Source organism: Sycon ciliatum, chromosome 1, assembly GCF_964019385.1.
Source record: "Sycon ciliatum chromosome 1, ocSycCili1.1, whole genome shotgun sequence".
In the NCBI taxonomy this organism is placed as follows: Eukaryota; Metazoa; Porifera; class Calcarea; order Leucosolenida; family Sycettidae; genus Sycon; species Sycon ciliatum.
The window spans coordinates 28270918-28288202 of NC_088643.1; the positions used below are offsets into that span (position 1 = coordinate 28270918).

The 17285-nt window shown below is 47.6% G+C and overlaps 1 protein-coding gene across 1 annotated transcript in view; it reads right to left on the bottom strand.

Moving 5' to 3' along the window:
* The window catches only part of LOC135826072 (kinesin-like protein KIF16B), an 88012-nt gene that overhangs the window by 58978 nt on the left and 11749 nt on the right, over positions 1-17285 (bottom strand). Inside the window, exons 3-4 of the mRNA XM_065338744.1 lie at positions 16377-16493; positions 4101-4217 (exon numbers count right to left, since the gene is read on the bottom strand). Coding sequence (XP_065194816.1) covers positions 4101-4217; positions 16377-16493 — 234 coding nt within the window. The remainder of the gene's footprint in view (positions 1-4100; positions 4218-16376; positions 16494-17285) is intronic.

Genomic DNA, 17285 nt, shown 5'->3' on the forward strand with positions numbered 1-17285 from the left:
TCCAAGTAATCTGTGGCCCGATTTCGCTGAAAACGGATTCGCTGTGCTCTTCATGTTTTTTCCCAAAGAAATTCACAGATTGCGCCCACAGATTGCGTCCCTCATGGATTCGCTGTGCTTCTCGTTTTTTCAGGGAACTCAGGCCGCAGGTTGCGCCCCACACAGATTCGCTGTGCTCTCCATGATTTTCAACGAAATCCACAGAGTGCCCCCACATGGATTCGCTGTGCTCTTCATGATTTTCAACAAAATCCACAGATTGCACTCGCAGACTGCGCCCCACATGAATTCGCAGTGCTTTTCAGGTTTTGAGAGAAATCCACAGATTGCACGAACCACACACTGGAATTTTGCATCACACATACAGTCAACTTCGCTTATAACGACACCCGGCGGGGCATCAGAAAAAGTGTCCTTATTCGCGAAGTGTCGTTATACCCGAAGTCTCATTATATGTGTTACAGTTAGATGGGACTTTGCTCTGGGCATGGAAATTCTGTCGTTATTCGCGAATTGTCGTTATATCCGCAGTCGTTATTAGTGAAGTTGACTGTACTTGGGTGTGCTCCCAGAAGTCTCGCAGAAGCTCAGGCACGCGATTTTACCGTGCCTGATCTGCACAATCTGGGAATTCTTAGATTGCGCAAATTCTCAGATTGAGCGGAATATAAATGAGCCAGAGCACGCTAAAACATGAGCCAGAGCGCGCTAAAACATGACCACAGCTTTTTTTGAAAATGTCGAGATAATCGCGATTTGAATTCCGCGGCAAAACAATACGAAGTGCAGTGCAACGCGAGTCGCTGTTGTTCTTCTCCTCGGTCGACTGGACTGTTCCGGATGCATTTCTTTGTTGCAAGTAAGTTTATTTGTTTGAGTTTGTATTTCATGTTGCGCTGAGTTGCTTAAAACTGATCGTCATCGATGTATCGACGGAAGAGCCTAGTAGTAGTAATGTACTGCGGAGCGGAAGAAGACGACATCCTCGCACTCCATGCGCAGGATAAAATATTTTGAGGATTCGGGTAGGAAACAAAAGGAAGACGATGATGGCTACCGCGACGAGTCATTTGAGGGCAACACTTTCATCGAGCGTAAAAGAATTGATGCTGGTAGTCCCACGATCTGCAGTGACGAAGAATTCTACTCTGATGACAACCTGGCAAGCGATTGGCATCGACACTGACTTGGGAGGTGAGTCGGCCGATGTTTTGGGCAGAATGGACATCGCTGCACATATCCGGGACAATGCCAGTATTGGTTGCAAGTGCAAAAACAATCAATGGACTCTGCTGCTCCCTCAACTTGCTCAAGTCGATAATTTGAGTACCCTTATGCGGAACATCGCTAGCACGAGCAGTAGGCAGCGAAAGCAGTACTCTCTGGCGAGCGGGGAAAACCGTGTGCAGATAGGCTTTGGTGCGGGGAATATGAGTGCGACGTCGAGTATGTTGAGGAAGACTGTGTGCAGCAGTGTATACTGTATATCTGAAAGTACAGGTGGAGTGTGATGGAGAGGATGTGGAGTGCCAACTTCTTCGGCCATCTACAGACGTTGACCGTGTTTTCGCCGGCGGTTCTCCAGTGGTGCTCCAAACAGAAGGTATTTCGGACACCCAGCTCAACTGCCTATAGAAATTTTGGATGTGGCCGAGTACCTGTCAGCTCATGCTATAAGACCCTGGACAGAGGAACTGACCTGGAAAGGATGAACCAAGGGACATCAACTGTGTGCAAAAATGACAATCCCATTGGTGTACATAGAATTTCACTATTTCAACAGTGCTGCATATAATCCCATTGTAGCAACACTTAGACATGTCCGATCAATCCAAAACTTTCAGACAGTGAACTTTAGGTGTGTTTGATCATTTTTGAACAAAAAACTGAAAATCGAATTTTTGGTCTGTGGTCATATTTTAACGTGCTCTGGCTCACATGACCACAGACCAAAAATTCGATTTTCAGTTTTTTTGTTCCAAAATGATCAAACACACCTAATGTTCACTGTCTGAAAGTTTTGGATTGATCTGACATGTCTAAGTGTTGCCACAATGGTATTATGTAGAGCACTGTTGAAATGGTGAAGTTCTACGTACAGCAATGGGATTGTCATTTTTGAACGCAGTTGATATGTCCCTTGGTTTATCCTTTCCGGGTCAGTTCATCTGTCCAGGGTCTTATAGCATGAGCTGACAGATACTCGGCCACATCCAAAATGTATAGGCAGCTGAGCTGGGTGTCCGAAATACCTCCTGTTTGGAGCACCACTGGAGAACCGACAGCGAAAACACGGTCAACATCTGTAGATGGCCGAAGAAGTTGGCACCCCACGTCCTCTTCATCACACTCCACCTGTACTTTCAGATATACAGTATACACTGCTGCACACAGTCTTCCTCAACATACTCGACGTCGCACTCATATTCCCCACACCAAAGCCCATCTGCACACGGTTTTCTCAGCTCGCCAGAGAGAACTGCTTTCGCTGCCTACTGCTCGTGCTAGCGATGTTCCGCATAAGGGTACTCAAATTATCGACTTGAGAAAGTTGAGGGAGCAGTAGAGTCCATTGATTGTGTTTGCACTTGCAACCAATACTGGCATTGTCCCGGATATGTGCAGCGATGTCCATTCTGGCCAAATCATTGGCCGACTCACCTCCCAAGTCAGTGTCGATGCCAATCGCTTGCCAGTAGAATTCCTCGTCACTGCAGATCGTGGGACTACCAGCATCAATTCTTTTACGCTCGATGAAAGTGTCGCCCTCAAATGACTCGTCGCTGTAGCCATCATCGTCCTCCTTCTGTTTCCGACCCGAATCCTCAAAATATTTTATCCTGCGCATGGAGTGCGAGGATGTCGTCTTCTTCCGCTCCGCAGTACATTACTACTACTAGGCTCTTCTGTCGATACATCGATGACGATCAGTTTTAGGCGACTCAGCGCAACATGGAATACAAACTCAAAGAAATAAACTTACTTGCAACAAAGAAATGCATCCGGAACAGTCCAGTCGACCGAGGAGAAAAACAACAGCGACTCGCGTTGCACTGCACTTTGTATTTTTTGCCGCGGAATTCAAATCGCGATTTTCACGACTTTTTCCAAAAAGCTGTGGTCCTGTTTTAGCTCGCTCTGGCTCAAATACTTTTTTTTGGTCTTCATTTTATCAAAATTAGGTCACCTGACTACTGTTTTCTCACTCTCGCTGAAGTTCCACAGTTGAAAGAAAAGTGTGAACAAATTGAAGAAAAATCATACCCTTGAGACACAACAAGACATGATTGTTTTGTTTTTTCACGACTGAGCGTAGCGAAAGAGTGCAAAAAACGTATTTTTCACTCACAAATATTTTCGTGCGTTTGCTCTTGTTCTGCGCAACTCCGTTGAACCTGCCATCGTGGTCTTTGTTTTTCCTCGTGATAGTTGAAGTTGCCCGCCCACCCACCCTGGTTTCATGGGGGTCTTCCGCTGTTCTTCTTGATATTCTATGCCAATGTGTGTGGCTTATGATTATGACATAATACCGGTTGATTAACGTATTACATACCATTTCTTGCTGTCACTATTCTTGGGTCCGACTGGCGGCGGGGCAGGAATTCATGACTCGACGAAATAGAAAGGTTTTGGCCGAAAGGCGTGCTTTTCCTCTAGCCCGGTTGAGCGGTCGCGGCTAGGAATGTAGGGAGTCATTGTTTTCAGGCACTCCACTGCTGCCCAGTCACCCACGCTCACCACTGGCCATGCTGTTTCACTTGATTTTACGGCCTTTTCTCCCGCTTGTTGGCGGTTCTTTGATGGATTTAGATGTGTTCGGCTATTTATCTATTATGTGGCTGCGAGTGTGGTTTCCTGCTCCTACTCAGTTCTGGAAAACCACTATGGTGGTGAGTGTGATTGCTCTGGTAGACCACTACCCCATGTACTGAGGAGTTGCTTTGTGAGTGAAAAGTATTTATTTATAGTAAAGAAAAGGACCAAGGAACTACAAGTTATGCTATAATGTCCATTAACATTGTATTTATGCTGGCCCATTTCCGGCACATAATTATCTAATTCACACAGGTTAGGATCAGTCAGTTATATTGTATACATACCTCGGTTCCCATCATGGTGTACGTCTTACCACTGCCAGTCTGACCATATGCCATGGCTGATGCATTGTAACCTTTCACAGCATTCTCCACAAGTAAAGTACCGAGGTCAGCAAACACCTGCGAGTAGCACAACACAGGGATAGTCACTGCAGATTGTCTACAGTACAACATGCAAATGATACACGAACCCTTTGCCTAGGTTACAGTGCCTAGAGTACTGCAGCCTACATTGCAGTATTCATTTGCCATAAGATATGTCATGGTTCGTATGAAACCCAGTCAAAACTGAGCTTCAGCATTCATAGGAACGCCACCACCCTCAAGAGTCCAAGCACAGATACAGTTTCTAAAGTGATAGTAGGTGAGTAGGTGAGTAGGTGAGTAGGTGAGTAGGTGAGTAGGTGAGTAGGTGAGTAGGCGAGTAGGTGGTGAGTAGGTGGTGAGTAGGTGAGTAGATTAGACCCAGCAGAAAGTAGTCAATACAGGGTACCTCACTTCAACCCCCCCCCCACCAACTACGCTCTCTTCGCTGCATAAGTTCACTTCACTTCCAAAAAATAATAATAATATTAGATATAAATGGAATGCACCAAATTTTCGGGCATGGCCCATCTTCCGGGTGAAAAACCATTCAACTAAAGCCAACAAAAACTGAAACGAGTAGATATGCTGTGTGGTGCGGTAGTGCTGTGTTATGTTATGACGTAATGCCGTACAACTTTAGCTCTACTGTGTATGCACGCACGCATATCTTTGAAGGTCTTCTCTGTGGTTTACAGATTGAATCTTGTCAGTTTTTCTACTTCGTATATTCTAACCAATAAACTACTTGTCTCTTGTCTACCGCGAACCTAACATGGCGCAGTGAACTACTACTAAACCTGAGTACGGAATATTTGACAGCCTGTAGTTGTCCGTGAATTCTGTAGCCTTTTATTTTCAACGATCGATCGTGTAGCAGAAGTGTCTTGTAGTTGTAGAATTTGTAGAATTGTCGTGATGGCGGAACCTGGAATTTCCCCAATCAGTGCTGAAATCGTATCCCTGCTCGCCTTGATGCAGCAGCAGATGAAAGCGGCTGAGGCACGCGAGACTCGCCTCACCACACTGGTCGAAAACGCAACGCGCGACAACCAGACACCACCCAGCACTTCGACATCCTGCAGTCAGAAGCCGATTTCTGTCGAGCGACCGGTGTTGCTCAGCACTGCAACCATGGCCGATTTCACGGCATGGGAGGAGGCTTGGAGAGATTATGCTGTGTGCCAGCACCTCGCCAGCCAAAGTCGTGAGACTCGGGTGTCCGCTCTTCGCCAGGCGTTCGATGCCGACATTCGTCGTTTCATGCGCGAAGATGTGATTGTCATATCCCACAGTGCCGATGCTCCGGAGATCATCATAGCAGTAAAAGCGTACATCCGACGCCAACGGAACCCCCTCCTAGATCGAATTGCGTTTTACGATAGAAAGCAGCAGCGCAATGAGTCATTTGACTCCTTCTTTACTGCAATGAGGGAGCTGTTTGCACAGTGCGATTTCCCTGATATGGAGCTGTGCAGTACGTGTACACCTCAGCTATGCAGTACTTGTCCCCAGAGCCTCCGCAAGGTGACGGACGACATGATGCGAGACCGCATCGTAGTTGGCATAGCCAACGACGACACGCGCCATAAGCTCCTGGCAGCTCCGTCCCTCACCCTGGAAACCGCGGCCAAGATCTGCAGGGCTGAAGAAGCCGCACAGCAGACCGGTGACGGCATGGTACCGGCATCCGTGAATGCCGCAACAAGGTCATCGTATCAACGCAGCAAATCCGCTTTGGTTAGTAAGCCGAAATCTGCTGCAGCTGACAAGCCGGCGAAGTGCTCGCAGTGCGGACGATCCCAGCACACGAAGTCAATGTGTCCTGCCAAGGGCAAAGAGTGCCGTAAGTGTAAGGGCAGGGATCACTTCGCGGCAATGTGCCGCAAGACCATCGCATGCCTCACCATTCACGCAGTGCAGGCTGGTGACAAAGTGATGCTGTCAACACGTCTTGACGACAACGACCGGTCGTGCACGTTAGAGTGGTTGCCAGATACTGGCTCGGATGTTGATGCTATTGGTGCTAGTCATCTCCGCAGACTTGGTGGCAGTGTAGCTGATCTGGAACCTGACCCCGACCATGTTGTCGCCGTGAACGGTCAGCCATTGACCAGCTTGGGAACTGTTCCCGCCAGGGTTGTCGCTCGTGATGTCACGCACACCACTCGTCTACATGTGTATGACGAACTCAGTAGCGCATTGCTGTCGCGCTCCTCGCTCAAGGCGTTAGGTTTCTTGCCGCCTAACTGGCCACAGATCGCTTCAGTGACACAAGGGACATCCCGTTCTGCAGAGCACAGCAACCCTACACCAGACCAGCGTGTACGTATCCGCCAGGACCTCCTCGACGAGTTCGCTGACGTATTTGCAGAGGACACGCTCCGACCCATGGACGGTCAGCCGATGCACATCCAACTCGCGCCTGACGCCCAGCCGTTCAAGTTGAACAATGCCCGTTGGTTACCTTACGCCTATCGTGACCAGGTGAAACTCCAGCTGGACAAGATGGTCGCAGATGGCATCATCGCACCGGTCTCAGAGCCAACGGAGTGGTGTCACCCCATCGTCATAGCCGAAAAGAAAGGCACTGCAGAAGTCCGGATGACGGTGGATTTCACTAAGCTTAACAAGCAAGTCGCCCGGCCCGCGCATCCCATGCGCGCACCTCGCGATGTTGTTTCTAACCTTGGTAATGCCCAGTATTTTACCAAGCTGGATGCTCGCCACGGCTACTGGCAGGTCCCCTTGGACGAGGAGTCCAGAAGCTTGACCACATTTATCACACAGTGGGGCAGATATCAGTACCTGCGGAACCCACAAGGTCTGATTTCTGCTGGCAACGAATTCAACCAGCGGACCGATGCAGCATTCGCTGGTATTGAGCAATTCTCCAAGGTCGTGGATGACTGCCTGGTCTTCACTGATTCCTTTGAGCAGCACCTGGAACGAACTCGTGAAGTTCTTCAACGCGCTCGTCGGTATGGTATCACCCTGTCAGCCAAGAAGTTTGCTTTCGCCGAGACCGAGATCAATTTCTGCGGCTACGTGATAAACAAGTCCGGCTGGAAGACAGACCAGGAAAAGACCCGCGCTATCACCGACTTCGAGATCCCTGCCAATCGCACTGACTTGCGATCATTCATGGGTCTCGTCAACCAGTGCAGTGATTTCAGCTCAACCATCGCCGAACACGCAGCGCCTCTCCGCGGTCTGCTGAAAGCCAAGAATGAGTTTCTCTGGCTACCCGAGCACACAGTCGCTATGGACGCTGTGAAGCAAGCACTTGTTGACCCACCGTTATTGGCCTTCTTTGACCCGTCAGCACAGACACGTCTCGAGTGTGACGCCGCTAGGACCAAGGGTCTCGGATTTGGCCTCTGGCAGTACCAGAATAATTCGTGGCGCCTCATTCAGTGCGGCAGCAGATTCATCACCGACACCGAATCCCGGTACGCAATGATCGAACTGGAGATGTTGGGTGTCGCCTGGGCCATCCGAAAATGCCACACCTATCTTGCTGGCATGTCGTTTCATGTAGTTGTTGACCATCAGCCCCTTGTTCCAATATTGAACACCTACACACTGGACCAGGTTGAGAATCCTCGGCTCCAACGTCTGATGACCAAGGTACAACTCTATCAATTCGACGTCTCGTGGCGCAAGGGCTCTGAGCATGCCTTTGCCGACGCCTTGTCGCGTGCTCCAGTGCAGAACCCGGTTGCCGATGATCTCCTGGGAGAAGCCGACTCGCTATCTGGACAAGCCATCCGTGCATGCCTTCAGCAGGATGCCTCCGGATCAGCACTATTTGGTCTTCCGTTCCACGAGCTCCGCGATGCCGCTCAGTCTGACGTTGATTACGTGCAGTTAGTCTCCTATATTCGTGACGGCTTCCCTTCTGCCAGACGTCACATGCCACCTGCTCTCGCTCCGTATTGGAATGGCCGTGAGCACCTCACCCTGGATAACGGCATTGTCCTCCGTGGCTCTCGTCTTGTTGTGCCCCAGTCTCTACAACGCCGTGTACTGACTGACCTGCATTCGTCTCACCAGGGCCTGGAACGTACCAAGCGTCGTGCGCGTCAAGTGGTTTACTGGCCGAGGATGAGTGATGACATCACAGCCCTGATCCGTGCCTGCCCTGTCTGTCGTGAGCTCCAACGTTCGCAGCAGAAGGAGCCATTGATGCGCGAGCCACAGCCGACATTTCCATTCGAGTATGCCAGCGCAGATCTCTTCTCCTGTCAAGGCTGGCAGTTCCTGGTATATTCTGACCGTCTGTCCGGCTGGCCGTGTGTAGCTCGAATTGGTCGTACCGCTACCTCCCATGACATCATTTGTCACTTCCGCCGTTGGTTCGCAGATGTTGGCGTACCGCGCAAGATATTCACTGATGGAGGCCCGCAGTTTGCCGCTTCCCGTGTACGTGAGTTCTGTGAGCGTTGGGGTGTGGAACAGTGCTTTTCCACCCCACACTACCCTCAATCCAATGGCCACGCGGAATCAGCAGTGAAAGCAGTGAAACTGCTCATTGAGAAGACGACCCGGAATGGAGATCTGAATGTAGACTCCTTCCAACGCGGCCTGTTGGAGTGGCGCAATACTCCCCGCCCTAATGGCAGCAGCCCCGCCCAAGTGTTGTTCGGTCAGTCCCTCCAGTCGTTTGTGTTCGCCCACCGTGCCAGCTTTGATCGACACTGGATTGCGTCTGCTGAAGCTGTGGACTCTGTAGATCCGAAAACACATTATGACAAATCGGCACGCCCTCTCCATTCTCTACGGATTGGCACCCATGTTGATGTTCAGCACCACCAGACCAAGCTGTGGTCCATGCGTGGCGTCATTGTAGCAATTGGCAGTCGGCGCGACTACTTCGTCAAGATGCCCAGTGGCCGTGTCCTCTGGCGTAATCGCCGCTTTCTCCGTCCGTATGTTCCCCCGTGTGTTGACTCCGCTAGTCATACCCCTTCCCCAACTTCATCAGTACGTGTACCTACTGACGCCGCTACCCAGCCTGTTCGTCGTAGCACTCGTATTCGCAAGACGCCTGACCGTCTCACCATTACATCTACGTCTGGACAGTCATATGTGTGACAATGTTTGTCTGTAATATTTGGTCTCATCTTGACATCATGCCTATGTCATTTCATCTCGTCTGTTATGACTTTATTTATTTATTTTTGTTGAGACAAAACCAGGTTTTATCTCAGAAGGGGCGTGAGAGTATAATAATTATGTTACTGTGTTTGTTATTTTGTGTCCGGTTGACACCCATGGAATTTTATCTTCGAAGGGGCGTGTTATGTTATGACGTAATGCCGTACAACTTTAGCTCTACTGTGTATGCACGCACGCATATCTTTGAAGGTCTTCTCTGTGGTTTACAGATTGAATCTTGTCAGTTTTTCTACTTCGTATATTCTAACCAATAAACTACTTGTCTCTTGTCTACCGCGAACCTAACATGCTGGAAATGTTTGTATGTGTGGAGGGTAGCAGCAATGGTGAAAGCTGTCGGGATAAAGGAAGGGAAAGCACGAGAAGTGTGTGGTTACCAGCAGCAATGGTGAAGTGTGTCGGTAGAAAGGGAAGGAGCGAAGGAGACCAGTGGAGAGCTGTGTCTGTAAGTGTGAATATGTGTTAGTGCGACATGAAGGGAAAGCACGAGAAGTGTGGTTACCAGCAGCAATGGTGAAGTGTGTTGGTAGAAAGGGAAGGAGCGAAGGAGACAAGTGGAGAGCTGTGTCTGTAAGTGTGAATAATATTATTATGTGTTAGTGCGACATGGAGAATAGAATGCAAAGTACCGTACTGGCAATATATGTTGCCGCAGTGAGGCCATGAAGCGTTACATTGGCACATGTTTGCCGCACGCAGGGCGTTACATGCAAAGTCGCACAGAAGCCGTTACACAGGTTTCTATATTGCCGCAGTCCTTTTTTTGCTATTGCCGCATCACTTTTTTTTGCTATTGCCGCATCATTTTTTTTTGCTTTTGCCGCATCATTTTTTCTTTTCATCCACATTGAAGGCACAGAAATTCAGTTGCTATCCAACTGTTACAAACCCGACGGCAAAGGGCGACAACGATATCAATAGAAGACTGTATATTTTAACTATCAGAGTGATCTGTTCACAAAAAGATCATCAAAAGGAAAGTGACATAGGGGAAGAGCGCTTCCTCCAAAAACTACTTTTCACCACGCGGTACACGTGCTTTCACAGTTTTCAGCCTTTTTTTTGCAGTGCAAACTGCAATGAAAAGATCGCCGCACCCCGCCGGACGCGCGTTACGAACTCAACGAAAATTTGTCGCACTAGCCTGGTCGCGCGTTACGCCGCACCCCCCTGCGTTACGCGTTACGCGGCAACATATATTGCCAGTACGGTATGCAATGTAGCTGGATCCATGGGTGTGAAGACAAAGATGACGACAAATCATGATTTGCTAAGCACTATAATTATATAACCACTGACCAGCTAGCACACATAAACATCAAAATAATATTATCATTATCATAGCATGCTGTCCGCAGATTGAGTATTTTCGCTCCTGCTCTTGTAGTAGTTGAGCACTCTCATGTGGGGTAGTGCCTTTGCTGTTTGCATTGCGCAGAGCTCACTGACTTGTCAGTTTGAGCACTCTGGCAAGGTACGTTCGGGCCTGATTGGAAATTTTTATTTTCATAGCTATCAGGTTCGGCCTCATTTCCTCTGTGCTGCGCTGATGAGTTCAAAAAGAACGAAACAGCATGCTGTCCGCAGATTGAGTAATATAATTTTTTTTTTGGAAGTGAAGTGAAGTGAACTTATGCAGTGAAGAGACCGTAGTTGGAGAGTTTGAAGTGAGGTACCCTGTAATGTGTGAGTGGCTGCAATGGAGTCTGCGAGTGCTTAGAAAAGAAAGTAGTCAAAGACCAAAAATCCCATTCGCTGCATCCATGTTTCTCTCGTGCCAGGCAATATGCCATAGCTTCATCTAAACCATCGTACTATGATCTATACGCTTGCAGGTGAAAGAGGTTCTTTGGACACCATAGCCTGCTGTAAATTGGTTTTACTTTGAATTTTTTTTAAAGAGCCCTGAGCACTGCATGAGCAGCGTAAGAGGAAAGGTGATGGGACCATGATGGGACTAATTTACAGACAGAAGAAGCCTGGTGCAGTCTTGAGCAACTCACGGAGTAGGCCATTCTAGGCTTGAAAAGCACCGTGTGAAAAAGCCCTGCGGAGTGGGTGTGGCACGGCTGATGTTGTGTTCTGGTGCGGACCGCTGCCGGTTGGGTCTTGTTGTGAGGTACCATGGCGAGGACTGTGGGACCATTAATGCATCTGCCCATGAGCTACGAATACACTCTTCTCCTGATATATCGAAATACAACGGAATCCTCAAAGGCAGTGAGTAGGATTGCTTGTACATGTATAGCAAACAACACTAGTTTTGTTTTTTTCACGGCTGAGCGTAGCGAAAGAGTGCAACAAACGTATTTTTCACTCGCAAATATTTTCGTGCGTTTGCTCTTGTTCTGCGCAACTCCGTTGAACCTGCCACCGTGGTCTTTGTTTCTCCTCGTGGAAGTTGAAGGCTTCTTGAAGCCACGCACATCGGCATGGAATATCAAGAAGAACAGCGGAAGACCGCCATGAAACCAGGGTGGGTGGGCGGGCAACTTCAACAGTTGCGCAGAACAAGCAGAACAAGAGCAAACGCACGGAAATATTTGTGAGTGAAAAATACGTTTTTTGGACTCTTTTGCTACGCTCAGCCGTGAAAAAACAAAACTTTTCACTCACAAAGCAACTGTTCAGTACATGGGGTAGTGGTCTACCAGAGCAATCACGCTCACGATGTAAAGGATAGTGAGGCAGCGAATTTGACCTCGATTCACCTCAAATTGCACAATTCTCCGATTCATAACTTTAGTCTCCTTTTGCCGATTTTTGAGACTTTGGGTTTCCTGGAAGGCTCGTCGCAAGAGGAACACACTGAGCCCGCACTTGCCACCACGAAGGTCAAACCACCAGCGCTACAGCCCAGCGTCTTAGTTGCAATGCCAGTATTCCGACAAAGTCCTCCTGTGACAGCCATTTCGCTCTCCTCGCTCGTAACAACTTCAATTTTTTTTACAAACTGCCACGAGTCCGTTTGCCATTTTGAACGCGTTTCCACGTCACTGCATCCCCAGAAAGATGGGGAAATCCCTCATTCAAATCTGCGCACACGGCTATGGACTGATTGCCATTTGTACAGATCCACAAAATCTCGTAGAATCCCGTAGACCCGGAAGGGTGTTCATTGTGTGCTATGCATGCGCATTTGACCTTTCCAGCGTCATAATTCAATGACCAGCAATCACTTTTCCAGCTTCTTCACTTTGGTTAGAACTAATAACTAGCTAGATCTTTGTCAGAAAAAGGTTTTCGTATGAAATGCCTTCAGGCCCCATTTCTTAGTGGAAATAGCAGAAAACACAATAGGGTCCTGCACATTCAACACCCTACCGGGTCTACTCTAGATTCTACTCTAGATTCTACTCTAGATTCTACTCTAGATTCTACTCTAGATTCTACTCTAGATTCTACTCTAGATTTCACGAGAACCACAGGCAGTAGGACACTGACAGCTCGATGTACTAGCGCTGAGAGTGTTCAAACTGCTAGAAGCAGCGGGCAAGGCATAAAGCTAACCAGCGCAAGTGCGATACATTCTTATGGTAGTGTAGTGTGAACTTGAGGCGCGTAAGAATATTCTTGCTGATTCTCTACCCCCAGTATAAATTCTGGCTTCGTTTTCGTTCTTGCTCATTCCCATGTAACTACTGATGAAAATGGGTGAAAAGCTTTTAGTATTATGAAATTGACAACCTTGTTGTTGTGTGTATATAAATTTTGTTCGCCTACCTCTCTATTTAAATATATGTAGGACTCAGTATAGAGTCCATGCACTATATGATGTCCAGCACCCTATATAGAGTCCATTGGTCCAAAATCCACTATACAGAGTCCAGGAGTCCACTCAGTTTTGATCAGCTTCATCCTGCCGCGCAATCCCCTATAAGGAGTACACTTTTTCTACAAGTCCCCTATTCACAGTCCAGGAGTCCAGTTTATCCAGTCACGCCGTCCTGTGTGTTGTGCCCGAAACTTCGCGAAAGAGAACAAACACATTTTCAGTTTTGCTTGCCTCGTGGCAGCGCATTCCTTTCTTCACTTCAGCCATGGCTGCCAGTAATCTGTCTCGAGGTAACCAAGGAGGATAAGGAGACGTTCAAAATCAAATCTGGAAAGCGTCTTGTGGTTCTCTGAAGACGTTTCATCAGTGCGGGGGATGAAAGCAGAAATTGCAGAACGAGAAAAGTTCAGCACAGTTCAAATCTGACGAGTCAGGTACGCTGACACTCTCTTTCGTTCGACGCCACAAGGATCCCCTGTTTGGCTGGCCATTGCTGCCAGTAAGACGTTTGAACGGTTTCATCAGAGCGAGGGATGAAAGCAGAAACGGAGAAAGAGAAAAGTTCAGCACAGTTCCAATCTGACGAGTCAGATATACTGACACTCTCTTTCGTTCGACGCCACAAGGATACCCCTGTTTGACTGGACAAGAGCTGCCTGTACCACCGTGTCAAAAGGCTGTCCAACTACATGGCAGGACGATGACTGAGGTAAGGAAGCTTTTACTCGTTTCGATTGGTCTGCTGTTCTGTCGTTATGCTTGAATTTTTTCCCATTTTCAAGGAGCGTATCGCGTTTGTTCGGTTTACACAGAAGTAATGTCCAATGTAAACGGCATATGTACATACTATTATATTACAATAGTATTCCTTTCTTCCTATAGCGAAGCAAAAACAGTTTTAGGTATGCTATGTCGTGATAAATCTATTATTGCCCTCATAATCGGTCAATATATGAAATATAGACCTCGTAAAAGACCTCGGGGGACCTCGGTCTTTTACTCGTTCTATATTTCATATATTGACCTCTTTAATCGTGCAATAATAGTCTTATCGCCTTCTTAGTATTTGACCCCACTAATTTCCCTGATACCTAAGCGGTCAAATTGCGCGTATTTGACTGCTTAGTCAAATACATGATATATTTGACTACTTATATTATGACTCCTTAGAGTCTTTGTGGTCCACTTCACAACAATAACACACACAAAAGTCTCTACTGTGAGCACGGTGGCTCGGCAATGGCTTTATTATTGATATTATTATATCTCCTTCCTGATATTTTTCTTTTTTGAATAATTGTACGCATAGGGCCTGATATCATAAGAAAAATTAGCACAAGACACTGCTGCTACTGTAGTCGCACAGCAAAACACACAGAAAACGACAAAATGTTACAATGAATGTAACAACACCCGTCCAAGCTAAAGGACCGACATCCCTGCCCCAGGACGGCATCTCGAAACCCCCACACACTCACCACACGGTCATCATCCAGCTTCAGTTCAATCACTGTATTCTTCCCCTGCAGACTCAACCCCCCTGTCACTAGCCATACAATCTGAAGCTGTATGTAACCATACAATGGCCCACGACGCACACACCACCCCTACGTTTTTTAACTAAAAGAGAAAAGCAGTCGTAACTGCAACAGCCACATGGCCAATAAGAAAAACCAATACGATAATATATCGATAAACACACACCCAGAAGTCAGGGGTGGGAGGGTGGGATACAAGCTGCACCAACGAAAAGCCACTGCGAAGTGACAGGAATGCGGTCCAGAACAACATTTTTGCGGACGCAAAAAGTTGTGGGTAAATCCCAAAATCGGTGCGATTTTGCATGAGCCCAAATGTTCAGGTTAACCACAAAGACACAAGCTTTCCAACTCTCTTTGGCCGTTGGAAAGCGTACCACTTCTTGGACTTAGAAATTTTCTCTCCAACTTAGAAAAAGAAATTTTTGAAGAAAGCAGAAATACACAAGATGGGATTTGAACCCACAACCTTGCGAATCTCAGTCACTCTTCCTTACCACCCAGCCACTGTGCTACCGATGCTAAACCTAGTTTAAAGGGGAAGTATACCCTAAAATCAAATTTTCACCAGTTGTAGTCTTCGGGGTGCTGAGTCGAATGGTCTTGGTCCGAGGAAGCTGAGACGCTCCCTTCCTACTTGAATCCCAATCGAACTCGCGCACTTCCACCGAAACTGGGTGACTGCGCCCTACTAGATGGGGATTTGTATGCAAAATGTCACTAAAAGCGCCATTTCGTTCTTATAAAAGCACGGATGACCGCGATTGGCCCATATGTTGTAATCTTTTGGACGCTGAGTCGACTGGTTTTGGTCCGAAAAGGCTGCGATGTAGCGTTCCTCCTTTATTCCCAATCGAACATGGTTGAACAAGCGGTCACGTGCTCCTGCGTACACCAGTCACCTGGTCACCGTGCCTGCAGGGTACAACTTACTAGCCTGTTTGACCTTTTTTGGGTGCAGTCCTGTCACTCGAGTTGAACTCGAGTTGAACCTTGGTGTGAAAGTTGTCGCCTGCTGGCGCGGTGACCAGGTGATTTGGGCATCCAGGAGCACGTGACCGCTTGTTCAACCATGTTCGATTGGGAATAAAGGAGGAACGCTGCATCGTAGCCTTTTCGGACCAAAACCAGTCGACTCAGCGTCCAAAAGACTACAACATATGGGCCAATCGCGGTCATCCGTGCTTTTATAAGAACGAAATGGCGCTTTTAGTGACATTTTGCATACAAATCCCCATCTAGTAGGGCGCAGTCACCCAGTTTCGGTGGAAGTGCGCGAGTTCGATTGGGATTCAAGTAGGAAGGGAGCGTCGCAGCTTCCTCGGACCAAGACCATTCCTCGGGGGACCTCGGTCTTTTACTCGGTCTATATATCCTGTATAGACCTCCTAACTGGTCTATAATCTATACATATATTATGCTCAATCTGCGCCATATATATATTATGCTGTGTAGTGGATCTGGGACCAATGAGCATCACATAGAGGCCAGTCTGCCTACTGAGTCCAACATATAGTATAAGGGGTCTAGATGGCGCACTTATGAGAACAGAACTTCTAATCAATGATGCACACACCCCATGTACTTTGTCCGCACCCCTCTTCCTTGTGAGAAGAAGATAATTACACACGGTACGCAGTACGTTGCAGTAAGAAAGCATTTGAATGAATGGGCAGTGCGTGGGGCCAGGCAGCAGCTCACCTTGTCCTGAGATGCAAAGTTGCAATCATGATGCTGAGTTGACCAATAGCAGTAGTCATATGTGAAAGACTTAGTTCCTTGCACTACTGGACCAGCACCTCCTGTAGAAGCTCTTCCCTGCCGTACAAAAAGAGTGACATACATTTTGGCACTGTCTGCATTCAGGTAATATCATATATTATTATGTGCAATAATCCAAGCACACTGAACAGTGACTACACACTCAATAACTTGAAGACCCGGAATTCATGAGTGCTCTCTCACTCTCTCTCCCTTTTTCTCTCCATCTCTCTCTCTCTCTACTTGTCTATCTATCTATCCCTCTCTATCTATCTATCCCTCTCTCTTTCTGTCCTCTCTCTCCCTCTCTCTCCCTCCCTCTCTCCCTCCCTCTCTCCCTCTCTCTCTCTCTTTACTCTCTCTCTTTACTCTCTCTCTCTTTACTCTCTCTCTCTTTACTCTCTCTCACTTCATTCACTGGTTTTTCGACCAGAAACCACCACCACCTCCACCAAAACACAAGAATGCAAATAAAAACCGTGCAGTGGAAAAACTCCGGGCTCACAGGCGTGATTTAAAGCGCCAATTTCGTAAGATCAAAAACTCGGACGAAGTACCTGCAGCGCTCAGAAATGAGTATTTTTCAATTGGAAAACAAATCAAGCGTCTTTTGAAACAACAAAAGATGTACGACGATCGATCCCGGAACAAGAGGGACCAGGATGCCTTTCTCAAGGACCCATATGCCTTCGGAAAGAAATTGTTTCAACCAACCAACCATGTCAAACCCACTTTCTCTGACACTACCTGCTTTGAGTACTTCCAACACACATATGCAGACCAGGATCGTGCCACTTCGTACGAATCCTGCCCCAGTGCAGGGAAGCCCCGGGATTGCACCCACCCAGT